The sequence below is a fragment of the Xyrauchen texanus genome, chromosome 30 (assembly GCF_025860055.1).
Source record: "Xyrauchen texanus isolate HMW12.3.18 chromosome 30, RBS_HiC_50CHRs, whole genome shotgun sequence".
Classification (NCBI taxonomy): domain Eukaryota; kingdom Metazoa; phylum Chordata; class Actinopteri; order Cypriniformes; family Catostomidae; genus Xyrauchen; species Xyrauchen texanus.
Genome location: NC_068305.1, coordinates 13,711,935 through 13,731,246, shown reverse-complemented (window position 1 = coordinate 13,731,246; position 19,312 = coordinate 13,711,935). Strand labels below are relative to the sequence as shown.

At 39.2% G+C, this 19,312-nt stretch overlaps 2 protein-coding genes across 5 annotated transcripts in view; one reads left to right on the top strand and one right to left on the bottom strand.

The window, feature by feature from the left end:
- Window positions 1-19,312, bottom strand: part of LOC127623723 (ras-specific guanine nucleotide-releasing factor RalGPS2-like) — a 161,535-nt gene that overhangs the window by 10,528 nt on the left and 131,695 nt on the right. Inside the window, exons 10-17 of one of the 2 annotated variants that reach the window (XM_052098197.1) lie at window positions 10,197-10,334; window positions 9,990-10,080; window positions 9,837-9,907; window positions 8,575-8,716; window positions 7,315-7,466; window positions 7,172-7,226; window positions 5,293-5,370; window positions 100-205 (exon numbers count right to left, since the gene is read on the bottom strand). In XM_052098197.1, coding sequence (XP_051954157.1) covers window positions 100-205; window positions 5,293-5,370; window positions 7,172-7,226; window positions 7,315-7,466; window positions 8,575-8,716; window positions 9,837-9,907; window positions 9,990-10,080; window positions 10,197-10,334 — 833 coding nt within the window. The remainder of the gene's footprint in view (window positions 1-99; window positions 206-5,292; window positions 5,371-7,171; window positions 7,227-7,314; window positions 7,467-8,574; window positions 8,717-9,836; window positions 9,908-9,989; window positions 10,081-10,196; window positions 10,335-19,312) is intronic. The other variant, XM_052098199.1, reaches the window with a different exon arrangement.
- Window positions 18,107-19,312, top strand: part of LOC127623725 (angiopoietin-related protein 1-like) — a 31,538-nt gene continuing 30,332 nt past the window's right edge. The window contains exons 1-2 of one of the 3 annotated variants that reach the window (XM_052098202.1): window positions 18,107-18,304; window positions 18,392-18,490. The gene's annotated coding sequence lies outside the window, so the exon portion shown is untranslated. Of the gene's footprint in view, window positions 18,491-19,312 lie in introns of all 3 variants that reach the window. The other 2 variants (XM_052098204.1, XM_052098201.1) reach the window with 2 other exon arrangements.

Below are 19,312 nucleotides of genomic sequence, written 5' to 3'. Positions count from 1 at the left end.
CAAGATGAGGGTGAAAGAACTGGAATCTATACAATATAATACGAAATTAAAGAGGGTGTGTGAAATCACAGGAGGAGAAAAAGAGGTGTGAGCTCTCACCGTGGGTTTCTTGCCCTCTTTGAGGACAGTTTTCCTGCGCAAGACCCCCTGGACTGTGACAGCTCCTGGGTAAAGATGCACCGCCAGCTCCTCGGACTCTGCTAAGCTACACACACACACACACGTTTAATCCATACATTGGAACATACGTGAAGACATTAAAAGAATAGTTCACACAAACAAATTGAGTTTCTGTTCCAAACTAGCCACACTTTTCCATAGAGAGAAATAATGACTTCAATTCTGGTCTGTTCTTCATCTAAAGCTATTGTATGGGGACTGAAAATATGGAATATCTTGCAGGAGTTGCTTGAATTATTTGCATCTTTTTAATTTTTTTTACTTTTATGAATTATTTTGGAAATCGACAGCCCCAGTCCTCATTCATTTTCATAATATGGAAGAGAGTGGCAAGGAGATTCATGTTCCATGGAAATAAGATGTCAGACATAAGGATAGGTCTGGAATGACAATAACAGAAATGTCATTTTATTTAGTTTAATAACGCCACACCCCAGAGTGTTCATGCGAAGTGAGAGTTTTTGAGGAACAAAGAAGAGAAAGAGATAGTAAATTAGAAAGTTGTGAAATTACTCAAAGTTCCAAAACTAAATCAGTAATATCGACTGATTGTGCTTCACATTTTCCACATTTTGTTATGTTACAGCCTTATTCCAAAATTGATTAAATTCAATATTTTCCTCAAAATTCTACAAACAATACCCCATCTCTCCAGAGATGTTCAATCAGGTTCAAGTCTGGGCTCTGGCTGGGCCACTCAAGGACATTCACAGAGTTGTCCTCTAGCCACTCCTTTGTTATCTTGGCTGAGTGCTTAGGGTCGTTGTCCTGTTGGAAGATGAACCTTTGCCCCAGTCTGAGGTCCAGAGCACTCTGGAGCAGGTTTTCACCAAGGATGTCTCTGTACATTGCTGCATTCATCTTTCCCTCGATCATGACTAGTCTCTCCATTCCTGCCGCTGAAAAACATCCCCACAGCATGATGCTGCCACCACCATGCTTCACTGTAGGGATGTATTGGCCAGGTGATGAGTGGTGCCTGGTTTCCTCCAGTCATGACGCTTGCCATTCAGGACAAAGAGTTCAATCTTTGTTTCATCAGACCAGAGAATTTTGTTTCTCATGTTCTGAGAGTCCTTCAGGTGCCATTTGGCAAACACCAGGCGGGTTGTCATGTGCCTTTTACTGAGGAGTGGCTTCCGTCTGGCCACTCTTCTATACAGGCCTGATTGGTGGAGTGCTGCAGAGATGGTTGTTCTTCTGGAAGGTTCTCCTCTCTCCACAGAGAAACGTGAAGCTCTGTCAGAGTGACCATCAGGTTTCTTGGTCACCTCCCTGACTAAGCCCCTTCTCCCCCGATTGCTCAGTTTGGCCAGGCAGCCAGATCTAGGAAGAGTCCTGGTGGTTCCAAACTTCTTCCATGTACGGATGATGGAGGCCACTGTGCTCATTGGAACCTTCAATGCTGCAGACATTTTTCTGTAACCTTCCCCAGATCTGTGCCTCGATACAATCCTGTCTCGGAGGTCTACAGACAATTCCTTGGACTTCATGGCTTGGTTTTGTGCTCTGACATGCACTGTTAACTGTGGGACCTTATATAGACAGGTGTGTGCCTTTCCAAAGCATGTCCAATCAACTGAATTTACTACAGATGGACTCCAATCAAGTTGTAGAAACATCAAGGATGATCAGTGGAAACAGGATGCACCTGAGCTAAATTTTGAGTGTCATGGCAAAGGCAGTGAATACTTATGTACATGTGATTTTTTATTTGCAAAGATTTCAAACAAACTTCTTTCATGTTGTCATTATGGGGTATTGTTTGTAGAATTTTTAGGAAAATAATGAATTTAATAAATTTTGGAATAAGGCTGTAACATAAAATGTGGAAAAAGTGAAGCGCTGTGAATACTTTCTGGATGCACTGTATCTGTCTCAATTCTAGAGATGGTCATTTTGGCTGCTCGAGTACTTGAAAAATAAATCAGCTGAGTACTGTGGGTGGGAGGTGAGGTTTGGAGGGGGTGGGAGGCAAAGGAGAGCGTATCACCAGCGTCAGAGAGATGTCTTTGATCTCGCATCTCGCTGTTTTTCAGCATCTTGTGTCATGAACATTGCGTTTTTAACAGGGCATTAACAGAGCTTTTAAAAACATGCATCACGACCCTAAATTTGGTTTCATTACATCAGTTGCACTTCTAGCTATTTTTTAAAGCAAGAAACACATCCTGTGTGTACATGAGCAAACACGCTCCAGACAGGGGGTTGCTGTGTATCCGTGAACTGTTGCTATCCTAACCAATTGGGCTGCAAGGTTTTGCTCAAAATTCCACCACAACCAAATCACAGAATTGTGATTCAAAATGAATAAAAGATAAATAAATATATATACAGGCATGTATATATGTATGTGTATGTGTGTATATATATATATTAGGGATGTTGATTTAATGCGTTAATTCAGTGCGATTAATTCCACAAAAAACATTTACACAAATAATCGCACTTCCCCCAGATGATAATAAGGAAGAGTCCTGAGAAATGCAAGCTTGTAGTACCACTTGTTTACTCCAGAGGGCAGTAAGTGAAATTTCAGCTGTATGAGCAACGCACAGTTTATACAGTGAATAAAACACTACAGTTGGCAGAACAACACAGACATGTGTTAGGTTCTTGCATTCAAAACACTTGAAGGAGCGCAAATGCGAACTAAGGGATCTCAAGATGTGTTTAAAGATTGAGTATTAAACTATATTTAACTTGAAACAGTGACCTAAACATTTTATGTTTATGATGCAACGCACCCAAGACACTACACAAGCATGTCTGACACTGGATTGAGATGGTGCAAAATTTGGAAATTACCCATAAATATTTAATCACGAATTAAAAAAAATAAAAATAAATTCAAACTTTTTTTCATTTATTTTGGAGTTGTCCCTACTCGAATTTGCAAGCTTGTTAGAGATCATATCATTCCCAGCTTTGTTTTGAAAATGTTTTATTCTGTTTTTTTTTTAGCTATGACATGTCTCTTCATAAGGAATATTATTTAATTAATTTTCTTTTAGTAAAGTTTAGTATTCATAAAAGCATGGTGGTTATAAACCATTAGATTCAATTTTTCATTCAGAGGTTCAGCAATACCTAAGAACAATTTCCAATTTGAGTAACAAGAAAGCTGTAAAGTGTATTGAAATATGTAAACAATTTGATATTTTTATTAAACTGTTTATTTATTTATTTTCCTTTTTGTTGTTTGTTTGTTTTAATATACCTCTTGGCTCTAGATCTAAAAGTTTTGTAAGCATAAAATGTTTTTTTAAATTAAAAATTAAAAATAAATGTTTGACACAGATGTAAACTGACGGGCCCTTAAACAAGCCCTCATAATAAATTTCCAACTGATTGTCAAATTCACTTGTGAAATGGATTGCTGTGAACTGTATGCCAATGACTGAGTTATGTTCAATAATATGGTAGTAAACAATACATTGTCTTCTAAAGCCGCTTTTTGTATTGTCTTATCAATGATTAAGAATGTAATGCATTTTAATTATCAGAATATTTTTTAAATATTAAAGATATATCATTATATAATGAATTATTGTTATATAAGGGGCTTTCTCAGCAAATATTTGTATATGCAATTAATTAATCGGGACACCACATAATTAATTTGATTACACGATTGACAGCCCTAATATGTGTATGTGTGTGTGTGTGTGTGTGTGTGTGTGTGTGTATGTATGTATATATACACATACACATACATACACACACACACACACACACACCTAAAGGATTATTAGGAACACCTGTTCAATTTCAGCATTAATGCAATTATCTAATCAACCAATCACATGGCAGTTGCTTCAATGCATTTAGGGTGTGGTCCTGGTCAAGACAATCTCCTGAACTCCAAACTGAATGTCAGAATGGGAAAAAAATGGTGATTTAAGCCATTTTGAGCTGGCATGGTTGTTGGTGCCAGACGGGCCAGTCTGAGTATTTCACAATCTGCTCAGTTACTGGGTTTTCATGCACAACATATATATATATAAATACACACACACATACACATACATATATAAATACACACACACACACACACACACACACACACATATACATATATAAATACACACACACACACATACATATATAAATACACACACACACACACACACACACACACACACACACACATATATATAGTAAGACATGTGTAGTGTTGCATGGTAAATTCTCCACAACTATATACCACCAAAAGCTTCCTCTTTCACAAAGAGTTACAAAACTACTATTCCACCAAGAAATGTCATGTGTAAAGCCACATAACATTCCTCTACAATTTGTGTCTAAATCTACACACAAAAAGAGACTAAGATTATTTCAGTAAGAGCCAGTTTTCTTTGGTTTAGGTTGTTTTATGGAATTTGAGAGCCAGTAGAATGCAGCAATACAAGAAGCTCTAATGACTCCACATATAATTGTATTTTTTTTTTTCGTTTTGTTTTTATGCACTAAAAACAGTTGTAAAAACAGACACTTAGACTAAAACAGGCTCTTTTTGCTACTTTCCCTTAAAGACATTATGTATTGTATGTTATGACTGGTTAACCTCGATAACATCCTCTCCAATTTGCTGAATACTGAATGTGTTGTTACACATGGGAGGTCATATGTTCATGTATGTGCTCATCGTTATAACACCAACAAAACAAAATCAAAATGTTATTTCTGAAAAGGAAAAAAGAAAAAACAGTTTTCCATGATACATCCCATTTAAAACATTGCAGTATGAGGAACTAGACAACACCCAGTCATTTTGAAATATGAGTCCATATACACTGCTATTACAGAAGATGTGCGTGAAGTGCGATGTGTGTATCTTTGATTAACAGAAAGCAAAAGCAATCAGAAAGGATGCTTTAGAGGCAGCTTTTGATTAGCAGCAATAAGCTTTGCCTTTAGCTTAAGAGCCAATATCACACATACGTGATTGAGAAGAAGCCCACCACCTGATTTTACAGCAGGAAAACACATACTTTAGCACCGCTACACACTGTGATGGCGATTGTCCCTGGTTGATTGAGGGAAAGTCAGCTCAAGAGAAAGAGGGAGCCCTGCTCTCCACCGAAAGGGGTTGAAGGGTTGTTGAGTTACCTGCAGGGCCTGAGCGCTCCTCTGCAGGAGATGCGGCCCACTCTGCTGACTGGACCCAGAGAGCGGTAGAATCGAGTCCTGTAGAGTGTCAGTCATAGCGGGCAGTGGTCAGTCACAGCCCTCACACACAACATACACACATGGTGTACAGGCCGTGCTAGAGTTCTGTAGCCTGGCTTTTCTCAATCTCCTTTTATGGTCTAAACACTCGCTAACATGTCAATACTTTTTATATCACATGTTGCATTTCTAAATTATATTATAGAGAAACATATTTGCATTAGTGGTCACCTGATATGGGCTTTCAACGGCTGATGCCACATAATTCTACGACTGACCAATCTTAATTACCGGTAAGTGTTCCCCGTGCAATAAGTCAGAATAGTCAGTTATTATTGTAAAATGAACCCAGAAAAGGTGATCAGGACCACAATATGAAGCGTTTGTTTAGCAATAATGGCTAGCTAACTGTGCATAATCCCAATTATTACACAGCCACTTACCAAATATAGAAATAATGGACATAAAATATTGATTTGAGAACTCATTATCCAAAAATATCTGCCTGAAGAATGCAGAGAGTGCTCGATTTGAATAAATATTCCAGAGAGCAGTGTAATACTACAATTTAATGAGTAAATGAGACATACACAAAATTGCTTAACACAATGATGTACTTAAAATTTTATAAAAAGAAAGCCTATTAGTAGATTTTGAAAATCTGTTGATTGGCCAATCAGGCAAGGACATTGGCCGTTAATATCTCATATTGATAATCTCAAAATGGTCAAATATCCAATATTTGCACTGCCTGTTCATTTAAAGTGGACAATAAAAGTTTACAGTTCACTGAATTCATCTTTTTCAATATAAACCAAAGTGTCTTTTTAGAACATGGAAGGACAAAAAAAAAAACGAAACAATATAACGGTTGACGACATGCATTTAGGGTCACTTTTGTGTACAGCTGACAGAGCGTGGAAGGCAGCAGCAGTCACAAATGACTCATTCGTTATTGCATTCACAGGAACTCATTAGCTACAATAGAGATGCACTAATGAGGGAAGATGACAATCACTAGGTGTAAGGCGGCAGCTCAGGCAGCTAAAGAGAGCAAAATGCACCTTCTTGTTCCAAGACCTTTTTAAACTGTTGGATGCTTACAGTATATAAAAGGGATCATTCACACAACAATGGAAATTCTGCCACCATTTATTCACCTGTATGACTTTCTTTATCCTTTAGAAGGAGATCTTAGGCAGAATGTTGGCCTCAGTGGCCACTCCGTTTACTCCTCTCCCATCTGGGAGACGCTATAGGAGTCTTCGCTGTTGCACCAGCAGACTCAGGAACAGTTTAATTCCCTCAGCTGTCAGCCTACTGAACTCTAAACTCAGGTGCTGGACACTACATCCCACTCGGACTACACGTTTTTTTCTTTTCTTTTTGCACATTCCACATTCTGCCTAACATCTCCTGTGTTCTACAAAAGAAAAGAAGTCATACTGATTTGGAACGTCATGAGGTTCAGTATTTTCATTTTGTGTGAACAATCCCTTAAAAGGCTGGAGTTCAGCTTAGCCATGCTGGATTAGTCTCAAAGCACCTTTGTTTAATACAGTACCTGAGATGGTTTAAATTCAATTTAAATGATAAATGATGGAATAAACCAATGTCTAACAACTTATGTTGTGTTGAGGATGATGATGGTAAAATATTCCAAGTTTTTGGATGAGTTTCTGAATCTGGTCAGAAAGAATGGCAGGGGTTTACATAAGATGGGGTTCCATGATGACACGCTGTCTTCATCTGCACTCGCATACGTGGTCATGTATGTGCATGTGTAATTGTCATCGAGTGACTGTTTTCTAAGACTCACCTTTCAAAGGCAGGCCAAGACATCTCCTCACTGAGCTCCGACCCTTCACTGCTTCCTGAAATTATAACATCATGATCCATGTAGATAGAAATGAAGCATAGTCTCTGATCCATTAGCTTCAAGTGAGTTTGTTTGCGTCATACCCAGTGAAATGCCGCTAGATAGCGTTGAGCTCTCCGCCTGTCCTCGTGTGGGTGTGTGACTTTCCAACACACTGTCGTCCAACAGGTGTCTGGATCCAGCGTTTGGAAATGTTGCACTTTTAAACTCCACTGTGTTCATTTTATGAATAAAACTGCAGAACACACAGGAAAGAGATGAAGTCTGAGTAAATGGCCGAAACGGAGTACTCTTTGAGCACTATTGCGTGAATTGAGCCCTAGGTCAGTGGTTTTAAAAAAATGGGTGACAAAACTGATAGGGGTGTGGACAGTATTTGCTACAAATGTAAATAATAAAATGAAGTTAGGATGTCAAAATGGGCTCATCAACTTTTAAAAGCGAGGAGAATATACACTGTTGTTGACATAAAACTCAACAGATTTTTGAAGTGAAAATTCATCCGTAACATAGAAGCTAGACACATTAGGCAGATGTCAACACTGGCAGGTTTCTTGACATACCCTATATCATTTAAAACCAATGAAAGGAAAAATAAAAGTACAACCCGAACTGTTAAATATAGGTTCACTTGCAACATGGATAAACATGGTTTGTATCCACACTGAGTTTTGCGCTGTAAATTATTGGTTTCTGAGAGCATGACACCACTGACATTAAAGCGATGTTTAGAAACCAAATACTCTACAAAAAATAACTTTTATATCTAAACAATTTCAGACTGTGTTGGGTAGCAACTTGCTGTCTGATGTAAAATCTGGGTCCAGAAGGGAAACCATTTGAGAGACAAATAACCATTTACGCATATTCTTAAATCACCATTCCTGCTTCTGGCCAGAAACAGAAGGAATTTCACATATAGGCTTGATAGAAACTGAACTTCATGGAATATCTGCTTCATGCTACCGAGAAGATTCTACAAAGAGTCATAATCTAGAAAAGAGGCCAACAAAGCTGAAAAGCCTTTGAATCAAGTGGAGATTATTTCAGTGATAAGAAAGAAATCAAGGCTGCAGAGGACAGAAGTACAGTTCATACAATATTTTGTACTGGTGTAAACTTTTCAAAATACATATTTCCATATCGGCAATGAACAGCAAACTCTGGAAAACACAGGTTGTGAGAATAACATGTGGCCAAGGACCTTAAGACAGTAAGACATATTGGACAGACTGTACTGCACTTCCATTTTTCCTCTGACTATTGTCCATTAAAACTCAGGTTCAGGAAACAACTTTGTGAGTAATGTGTACTATTGGAGGGCGGGAATTAAACAAACGCACTTGTAGCCGAGGCTGTGGCACTTCCTGTGTCCGTAGGTGATGAGGTTCCGTGGAGAGGGTGGTGTCGGTGGGACTTTAGGCATGGCACCCTCAGCAACATTACCACGGCTACCACACAATGGTGACGCAGATGAGTCTGGACCTGTGCCAAACAAAATCAGTAAACACAAGGATTGTTAAAGCCATTTGTAGGTTGATGTCACCTAAAGGTTCCTGCATACTTCATATGAAATCGAAGAACAAAAGGGTGTGATGTCATTTAGACCAAAATCTGGCCAAAACGGAGGTGTTTTTGAGTTCGTTTTGGTGATTCGTAACAGCTTGCCGGGCAAACTTTCAGAAAAGATTCTTACCGGACACTGATACTACTGCAAACATGTCTGTATAAAAGTGTTAATGTGCAGAATAAAGACAAAAGAACGATGACAGAGGCATATGTTACTTTAGACAGATGTGTGAACGGCTGCAGATGGCACATGAGTGAATGGGTACTTGAGGATTTGATTCCATTAGTAGACTTGGAAAATGTCTCTAAGCAAACGATCGTACAGACAAAGGTAAATTTGCACCAGCTCGCTAATAACTCTACACGCTGATGTGTTCCTGTTGACTGATTTTGAATGACTGAACAACATTAAACAGAATGTGCTGTTGGTCTCAATGTAGGTGGAGCTGTAGGTCACACCTACCAATGACGTGGACCAATGACAGTAAGAAGGTGCTTTGCAGCAGGTAAGAATTATTCCTAAAAGTTCGCCCCAGTGAGCCATTTCGAACTACAGAAACTAACTCAAAAACACCTTTTCTGCCAGATTTTGTTCTAAATGACGTCACAGCCATTCGGTCTTCGATTTCCGAGGAAGTATATAGAGGCCTTTACAGTCTCCAGTCTCCTTTATCACATTTTGCGAGGTAGTGGGATTTTGGCTAGTGAAAATCCTGAGTGGCTAGTGACCTTGTAAAACTACAAGCCACAGTGGCCGGTGAGCCAAAAAGTTAATTTCAAACCTTGCCTAGGTTACTGTTATTAAAATGGGTAACTTTGAAGCCCGTCTCTCAGAGATTGTGCTGAAGTAAACCTTTTTACATGATTAGCAACAAACTCTACAAAGACACCGTGGCCACAACAAATGAGTAGAGAGAGATTGGAATTTTTAAAATAGGAAGGGGTCGTGACAAATGTAATAAAGTAAATAAGCGACACAGCACTAAAAGTGGTGAAAGGACCAGCTGTTAATATGTATGTGATATGAGTTTCTCACCTGTGAGGTCTTCTCTAGAAGCAGTGGTGCGAGGTGTGCTGGTAGCTGGTGGCTCAATCTTTAGGGACAATCTGGACAAACAAATACAGTATCTTGAGTATCCTTCAAGAACACAGCACCACAACATCCCAAATATAAAAAGCTCCTGCTCACTTGTAATTGTCATCCTCCACAAACTTTTGTAACTCCTCAATGTAACGAACAGAGTTGAGATACTTCTGGACATGCGGCAATACTGGGATATCTAAGACCAAGAGACAAATTAATTCCCACAGCTGTTTTTTTCTTGCACCACTGCAAGAACTGTTCCAAATGTAATCATAAATGCTTATTATGCACACCATTTAATATTTAACACACCGTATTCGCAGGATCTCTGTAGGTCTGAGATGATACGCAGAATATTGTTCATGAGATTAGAGCGCTGTTCATTTTCCAGAATGCTACCAGTGGAGGGATACGCTGAATCAATATAAGTCAGATCGGACAGATATATACCTGCAGAAAAAAATAAATTAAAGCACAAAAATGAAAATAATAATAAAATAATAGAAAGTTCAAGGTCAATTAAAAAGCATGTTCACACTCACAGCGATGTGAAGTCACTGATCATTCATTTTCAATGATATGAGGTGATAAGAACGTCAGATAGTTGCCCGTGCGACAAGTTTGAGCAGCGTTTAACTGTTGCAAATGATGTGGCGACTACCAATGGTAGACAGTAGCTGGGTTTCCATCCAACTATTTTTATGTGAATTTTGAAATTGAGCATAAGAAATCCTGAATGGAAACGCTTCATATGTGAATAAGCATTCTAAATTTGCATAACATTTAGGAAGAGGTTGCTTTTCTAGAATTTTGCATTAGTTAAAATGTGCGGTTAGGTGATGGAAATGGTTTATTCGCAAAATGATGACGTTTTGACCAATTGTGCGTGTTATGAGCGTGAGATAGGTTAATGTGACTGGCCCAACGAAAGGTCCGACATTGGCACATAATCCTTTGAACATAACACTTGTCATTCAGAAGTGTTTAATCAAAAGCTGCTCATCAAAGTGGGATCTCACAATGTGCCAGAACAGTTTGGAGAGCGGGCACTCCCAGGTATGCAGAGGCTGGCGGTGTATGGGCATCGCAGCAATTTCAGCCCCATTATATCAAATATAACACTTATTCTGCGGTGTCTCGTGGATGCATTTAATAAAATGAGATACTTGTTCCAATCTTGCAAATAAAACTCTTCCCCGAAGCAGGGAGGTGTGTCCATCATGACAAGGCGGCTCCCTCATGATAATGCACAATAGTGGATGGAAAAGTGCAACAATTCGTATTTTCTTAAGTCTAATTTTTAGAAATGTGCTTAAAGTGGGAAACATTTAGATGGAAATCCAGCTAGTGAAGTCCACTTGATCCGCATCTTGATAAATTACGATGCTACAATTCAGTAGGTATAGCTTCTTGCAACCAACAGTACTGTGACTTTACAAACGGCAACGGTTTACTCAACATCAGTGTGAATGCCCCTTAACATTTTTCTTTTTCATATATTGAATGGGAATGGTGAGCACAGCAATACAAGGTTACCGCTTAGCATTATCAAGAAATAAGCAACTTGGAAATTCAGCAAAAGTTCTCCTTTATGTTGAACAAAACATTCTCAGTAAATTTTTGGGTGAACTATCCCTTTAAGACTCTTGATGAGTGTACAATTGTTCAGTTTTTGCCACTGTTTGGAAACAGATGTTCACATTTTTCACTCAAACTCCAGATATTCCTTGGAGCAATAACTAAAACACAGACCGAAAAAAAATAAATAAATAAATAAATCCCCGTCTCTCTTCAAGACTATTATGCTTATAAACACAAAAGATGGAAAGATGAACACAACTGTGAATCTCAAGTCCATGAAGAGGACAGGTCAAGCACATAATCATAAACGTCTTTTTCTCTCTCGTTGTGTTCTTTGTCTGCAGTTGTGAGGTGAACAGGAAGGCTTTCTCTGGCACATATTGAGAGTGCCTATTTCATATTGAGTAAATATTTGGATTTCTGGGAAACATTATGTGGGGGAAGTATCTGCATTAGAAAGAAATATGTGCAGCTTCTGGAGAAAGATTAGCCAGCAGGTAACAGAGCCCTGAAGCTATACTGTTCTAAACAGAAGTGTGTGAGTATTGATGACATCAAAGTGTGTGTGCATTTGTGACAGCAAGTTCTTAGGTTTTGGCTTCCAAGTATGCAACAATTTACTACAGACATTACATCAGAGCATCACATCTGTGGTGTTCATTAAAAAAACCCAACAACAACACAACACACGCTAACAATGTGGATGACGTTATGTCGAAGGAAAGGTAGTAGAATATAATGACAGACAAATCTATCCCAGAGACCAGACTGATTGAAAATAGAGGGGAAGAGAGCATTGTAAGGCTCGTTTAAATCATCATTACAGTTTGTCTTTCTGCAAATCAGGGTTAAGATAATAACAGCAGTCTCAAGACAGCCTGCAGCATAGATGAACACACACAGAACAGTCCCACACTGAGCCACACAGACATAAATAAAAACAGACTGAACCCTGTAGTAACTCACAATTAATTATTCATTAGATAAATTGAATCAAAATACAGAGATTTTATGAGCGGATGTGTGTGTAACGGGGTGGGGGCTGTGTGCTGCGAGTGGGGTAGATCAAATGATTGACAGCCCTGGACCTCTAAATCTAAGCAGGAGAAATCCACAATTCTAAACTCCAAAATTTTTTCCCATTTTCTCCATTTTCCTACTAAACTCCATTTTCTGAGTTCAGTACAAGTGAAGCGTAATCAGAGATTATTTAGCAGAAATGGGCCACTTCTATTCAAATGAATGGGAGAAATTGGAACGTCCAACGGCAGCCAACGGTCAACGGATGTAGAAAAGAAGTCCCACCAAATCACCTTTTAGACACAGACGTCGCCTGTCAACCAACTCGACAACGCACATGCGCTGCTGATTTGAAATGTTCTTTGATCATAATCTTGACCAACCATTTAGGAGATCTCGGTCTTTTCCCATTCAAGTAAATTGGAGCTGCACTGGCATGACTGGAAATAGCTTCTCGAGAGCATTCCAAATATGGCCGACAGTGAACTGACTTGCTTGATACACTTTGGCTTAAATCAACGAATTTGTGGCATAAGGTTATTTTTTATTATTAAAAAAGTATTTGGACTCATTCACGTTTATTTATAACAAAGCATAAAATCGCAGTTACAAGGCACTTACAATAAGGGGTCAATCCATAAACACCAAAATGCACGGTTTCAAAGGTAAAATGTAAAAAAAAATGTCAGATTCAGTGTGATAAAAATAGGGATTTACTGTTATGCATTCAACAGATTACAGCATTTACTGGCATCATGTCGTAATTACAATTATGTTTTAATATTGGATAAGGTTTTTACACAGATAAGTTTAGTAAGTTTAGTATCACATTAAAATATTGTTTACGTCTTGTAGCTATACTTTTAAAACAGTGTTTATTTTAATGAGCGCTGTCGATTTAGCACATTAATTTCGTATTTTTCATAATTATATAAAACATAAAAAAAAATTGCAATGAAAATATAATGCAATTATCTCCATCTGTAAATACTGTAGTAAGGGAAAGTTCTTCCTAACATTAAACAAATGTAATCTTGATGTACCACCTTGATGTGGCAGTAGGGGGCAGTCAGTGCTCCAGCTGTACAGGTGACACACCTGGTCAAACCAACAGGCAGCACAGCTTTCCACAGATGTGCTTTAGCACTCAAAGACAGCAGCACAGAGCGCAACAGAATTTTAGGATCTCGAAATTTGTTTCTAAACATTACAACTACATTTGACACAGTGTCCCCAAAACAGCCCCTATGACTAGAGATAATGAAAACATGTGAAATGTGATGCAACCAAAGTAAGACGTGCTTCTTACATAGATACTTACCAAAGAAATACATGATTCCTCACAAAATACTGAGATTAATGTATTTAAATATAGCAGGAGAATGTGGAGTGCAACGAAAGAAAATGGTGAAGTATAGGATATTACAGCTGATGTCCCGCACTTTGGTCGAAATTAATGCATTGGGACATCAATCTTCCCATATTTAAGTTCCCCCGATCAACCCAGTCGAGGGAGATACACTAGCCAGCGAACATCGCTTATTTCCTTACACAGGATTCATATTGAAGCCGTTCAACAGTCATATACTGTAAATTAAAATGTATCAAATCCCTTTATTTTCACTCAACCATATACACAAGTGCAACAGTGGGTGAAATTCTTGGGTGCAGTTCTAAGCAACATAGCAGAATGACAATTACAATAATCATTTACACAACACAATTTACACATCATGTTGCACAACACAATATACATCTAATAATATACAATATACAGTATACGCAAAATAAGAAAACTGTATACAGTAAAAATACACTGTACTCTCCCCCCTTTGTAATCAGTGTAAATAAATATGAAGTGATGTGTTGACATTCAGCTGTCGGTTGATAGTCAGTTGTCAGCGTGTTATTAAGAGAAGTATAAAATGTGAGTCCAGTCTGAGGCTAATATAGGGGCTTATCCACTGCTTGACTCTGCTCGCATTTTTGGGGTTTCCACTGCGGATAGTACCTGGTACCTGATACTTTAGTACCACTTCAATTGAGGTTCCAAGCTAGCCGAGCCGATCCTAAATGTGATTTCAAAATCCTGCAGATCACTGATTGGTCAGGGAGAATCGTCACTACCAGCGTCACTGGATTTCCGACACACGACATCAACCTGCTAGTTTTAAAGTTTGCAGCAGCGATAACAGTATCATCTGTTCACGTGACTTTCAAATTGTGAAAAAAGAAATGGCTGTGTGCAAAACCACGTCGTGGTCAATAGACGATGTGCAGACGGTCCACTCGTTAGTGATGAGCGAAACGAAAACGTCTTTCAGGAAGTGTATCAGCATTTGGCCACACACGGCTACCACCGGACCTACCAACACTGTAGGGAAAAGTAAAAAACTTAAGTGACTACAGAACCATCAAGGAAAAGTGGACTTGTTCGATCAAATGGGCGCAATCTAAACCGGCGAGCAATGGGAGGGAGAGTGCCCTGTACCCAGCCACGATGGAGGATGGTGAGTTAACTCTAAATTCAGCTTGAAAGCTTCACTTTATTTAGTTGACCAGCAACTGGAAGCTTGCTTCTAAAACAACCAGGCCAATTTAACGGTTACACTTGTGTAAAATCAAAAACTGCTAACAGCTAGCGGTTGTGTTATTGTTTTAGTCAGTTTGTGTCATGTTTAAGATGATGTCATGGCAGCAGAGGCGCCGCAACTATGACGATCAGCCTATAATCCCACCCACGTTGAGGTGGCACTAAACTGCAATGGAAATGCAAGCTCAGAAAAGTAAAGTGAGTAGAGTTGAGTCGAACCGTAACGTGCAGTGGAAAAGTACCATAAAGTGCAGTGCTTGTATATGTATTGATTGGTTGGGGGAAGAAGCCGTCATGAAGTCGGCTGGTGCTGGTCCTGCGATCCCGCCTGCCTGATGGTAGCAATGGGAGCAGCCCATGGCTTGGGTGGCTGGAGACTCCGATGATCCTCCGAGATTTTTTCACACATAAATATATAATATTTATATATTTATTTAATTTAAATAGAACAATAACTTTTACATGCTTCTGTCAGTACTGTTTATTTTTGTAATAAAAGTTCAGCACTATATTTCTTAGTTATTATTTCATTCAGTATCAATTAAAAAAAGTATCGGTTGTATAATAATCGGCTATCAGCAGATCCTGCCCAACTTGGTAATCGGTAAAATCCAATATCGGTCGACCTCTAAAACTCATGACCTTAGCATTGCTAGGACCATGCTCTACCAATTACAGGAACTAGAGGATGGATACCCGAACCGAGCCCAACGGGACCCGACGGTACCTGACGGCCGGGCCGGGTTCGGACACATATTTTGAAATGACGTTCGGGTTCGGGTCGGGCTCGGTCACGTCGGCGCGATAAGGCATTGAACATTTGAAATTTAAAACAGCTTATTATAATGTTTAACTGGATGCAAATGTTTATTTTTGTGATTAAAATAAATGTAAAATATTACCCTAACATCCATCTTCATGTGTGCGGAAATTTGTTTATGTTGCTGTGACAACGCGCAACACGTGCGTGCATAATATTGCATATTTGGCTACATGTGGCTGGCAGCGCAACGATGGAAGACGTTAAAAAGAAGTTGACGGATTATGTGAATAGATCCCATTTTACAGTTTTATTAGCCACACAGTTTTCGAGAAAAATGGTAAGAGTGATTTTCATTTCAATAAGCTGCATTTGTGTTACGTTAATGTTTTGTTCTGTTAGCTTGGGCAATTTTTGGTAGACCTAGCTTTGTTCATTTAATTTCAATTGGCTATTTGTTTGGGCCTCTTGTGCGCGCCTGTGTTAACATGCACTTTGTTGGCCGTGTGCGGCGCACGCTGGTGCGTTGCGCACATCTGTAAACATTACCGAATGCCTTCCAGTTGCTAAATAAAAGTGGGCTTTCTACACAAACAAACGTACGTGTCATTAGTATGAGAAAAAAAACGAGATTTTTAACTGTGTCAGGCTCGGGTCGGGCTCGGACATAAATATCTTAATGACGTTCGGGTTCGGGTCGGGTTCGGTTACTGCCCTGTCGGACGCGGGCCGGGCTCGGACAGAAAAATGCGGCCCGAGCCGCACTCTAACAGGAACCGATGCGACAAAGTTGAGAAGACTTTAACTTTATGCAAATGAGCTGCAACATGATTCGGTGACTACCAACGGGAGTGAGGACAGTGGAGCTCACGTGATCTGCCTCCTGATACAGCGAATACTACATCTGATACAGTAAAGTAGGAACATCTGCTAGAAACAGAATAGTGACTTGGCGAGTTTAAGCAGCAAGTGCATATGTATACCTTAAATGCACTGTATGTCACTTTGGTCGAAAGCATTGGCTAAATGTCTACATGTATTGTAAATATGTAATTTTTTTTATAACTGCAATATATATATATATATATATATATATATATATATATATATATATATATATATATATATATATATAAAAAGCAAGAGAACAGAGATGGCTGCTTAGTGAAATGTCAGACAAACCTCAGGCACAAACTAAATATTATTGTGGGATAGAAGATCAGCAGAAAAACTCTCCAGAACAGGAGACGTCTGTCAATTTACTTAACAGTTCATTTGAGAGGGTGAAGTCCAACAATTCAGGCATCACACTTCTATCTAAACACCTCTGCAGATCACACGCACGCACGCACGCACTACTACTGACTAGACCTCAGAAAACATTCTAAAGAAACATTCACACAGTTTGGGGGATAACATTGCTGTTCTTTTGAAAGGGTTAAAAGAAAGAATAATCAAATCTTCCTTGATTAAAGGAAAGTTTTGTGTTCATAAGTTCAAGCTCTATCAACAACATCAGTGACATGTCAATTAACACAGTCAATCATTTTAACTCATCCCTCAGTTTGCAAAACAAACAAACAAACATTGTTTACAGTACTACACTTAAAAAAAAAAAAGGGGATTAAAGTAGAAATATAAAGCTCTTCATGTAAACAATGTGTTGCTGTAAAGTTGTTTAAATTGTCCTTTTGAAGTGGGACTACTTTTCAGGGTGGGTGAACCATTACAGAGAAGATCAAAGGCGACACCAACACACGTTACTGCACCCAAACAGCATCACAACTGGTAAAAAAAGGGAAGTGGGGGGAAAAAAAAGAAATGTTGTTGTTGTCATGGTGCAGAATGTTCAAACACATGCTCCAGGCTCTGCACAAATGCTCCTTAATTTGCTCCACTCAAAGTTTCAGCAAACATCGGATGCACGTAAGGGAAGAACATTTACAACTTAATGTGTTCCATCCTTCAAGGACTGGTGAAAGCATGTGCTTTTTTTTGTGAGACTGAGTGTAAGACCACAGGACAGAATGTCGGAGTCCTGAGCCACTTGGGTCTAAGCGAAAGCAGTTACTCTCCACACAGACCGCAAGCCTATTCTCCCTGAGTTCAGAGAGATCCCTCTCCCCATCCCCTCCTCCTTCTCTTCAGAAGAATGCAAGATTTGATGGGAGGTGAAATTGTAGGAATTGAGTTATTCTGTCTCTATTTCAGTACCCGTTACATCAGAGGAGGGGTAGGCCCTTCCCTCTAAAATTGAATGAAAAAAAAAAAAAACAGGTCCCAATACCCTCCAACAATCCACTCCTCCCCTCTTCATCCAACGTGAAAAACCGGAGTTGCTGTCCGAGAGTGTCTCAGTCTCCAGGAAGCAGCTGGGAGTTCAAGAGCCATGACAATGGCCCAGAGCCTGTAAACCCTCGAACGGGATCTCGCTACTGGGCTGCGCAAGGCCCTGGACACTGGGAGGTAGGTATCTGGACTCAAGGAGCGAAGGGAAAAAGGCCTTAATATCCTGGGAAACAAGAGATTAATGCAACTTTAATGGACTTTTAGAGAGCCGTAGGGAGAGTAAGGAATCACAAAAGGAATAGACGGATCTCAACAGAAAACAAACGCAAAGAAATAGTGGTCTGCAAACGTAAAAGTCAAAAGGTTTGTGAGTTCACTTTTTTTACCTTTGAGTTCTTTATAAAAATAAATTTTGTTTTTATCCTTTACAATTTAATTCTTCATACCAAAGTCTGTCAGCAGCTGGAAGTTCTCTACTGTCTTTGTTTGGCATAATCTATTTTGTTCAAAACCCTGTTTTCATTTTCCTGAAAGAATTCCTCTTACTGCAGCTCTGTGAACTCAAACAGGGCACGGGTGGGCCAAGTGGTACAGTTGGAGGGTCTTTCAAAGAGTTTGCACTGGATTACTTCTGTTATGTTGCTCATCCTGCATTAGCCAGTGCAGTAAAGTAGGACAAAGACCAAAAGCAGATAATTACCAGAGTTTGCTATCCAGAAAAAGAGATTGTTTTGAATAAGGGTGTTTTCTGGTCCTAATCAGACTCATGCAGAAGCGGGCAATAGCATATGAGTGGGTGTGTTTGTTTGCTTGGTTCTCTCAGCATGTTCTGTCCCTAACAGAGATTCCCAACTGTCTCTAAAAAGAAAAAAAAAAGAAAAAAGAAGTGCAGGCCACTTTGAGGTTTGTGTCTTGTGGTTTTTCTTGTACATCAAGTATTTTGTGGATTTGGCAATATTTTGAGGACTGTGGTTTGTAGATTTTAAGGTAGCATGCAGGTACTGTTGTGTAGATTTTTTCAAAGCCTGGTGCTCCCTCATGGTTCCTCTGGCTGAGGCTCTTGTCTTGGTGATTTGGTCCACTGAGTGTCTATGTACTGTTGTGGAGGGGATAAGGGACTCCATTCATGAAAGCTCAGTTATTAGATAAACAAACCACCAAGACACTAGGTCATTTTAACAAACC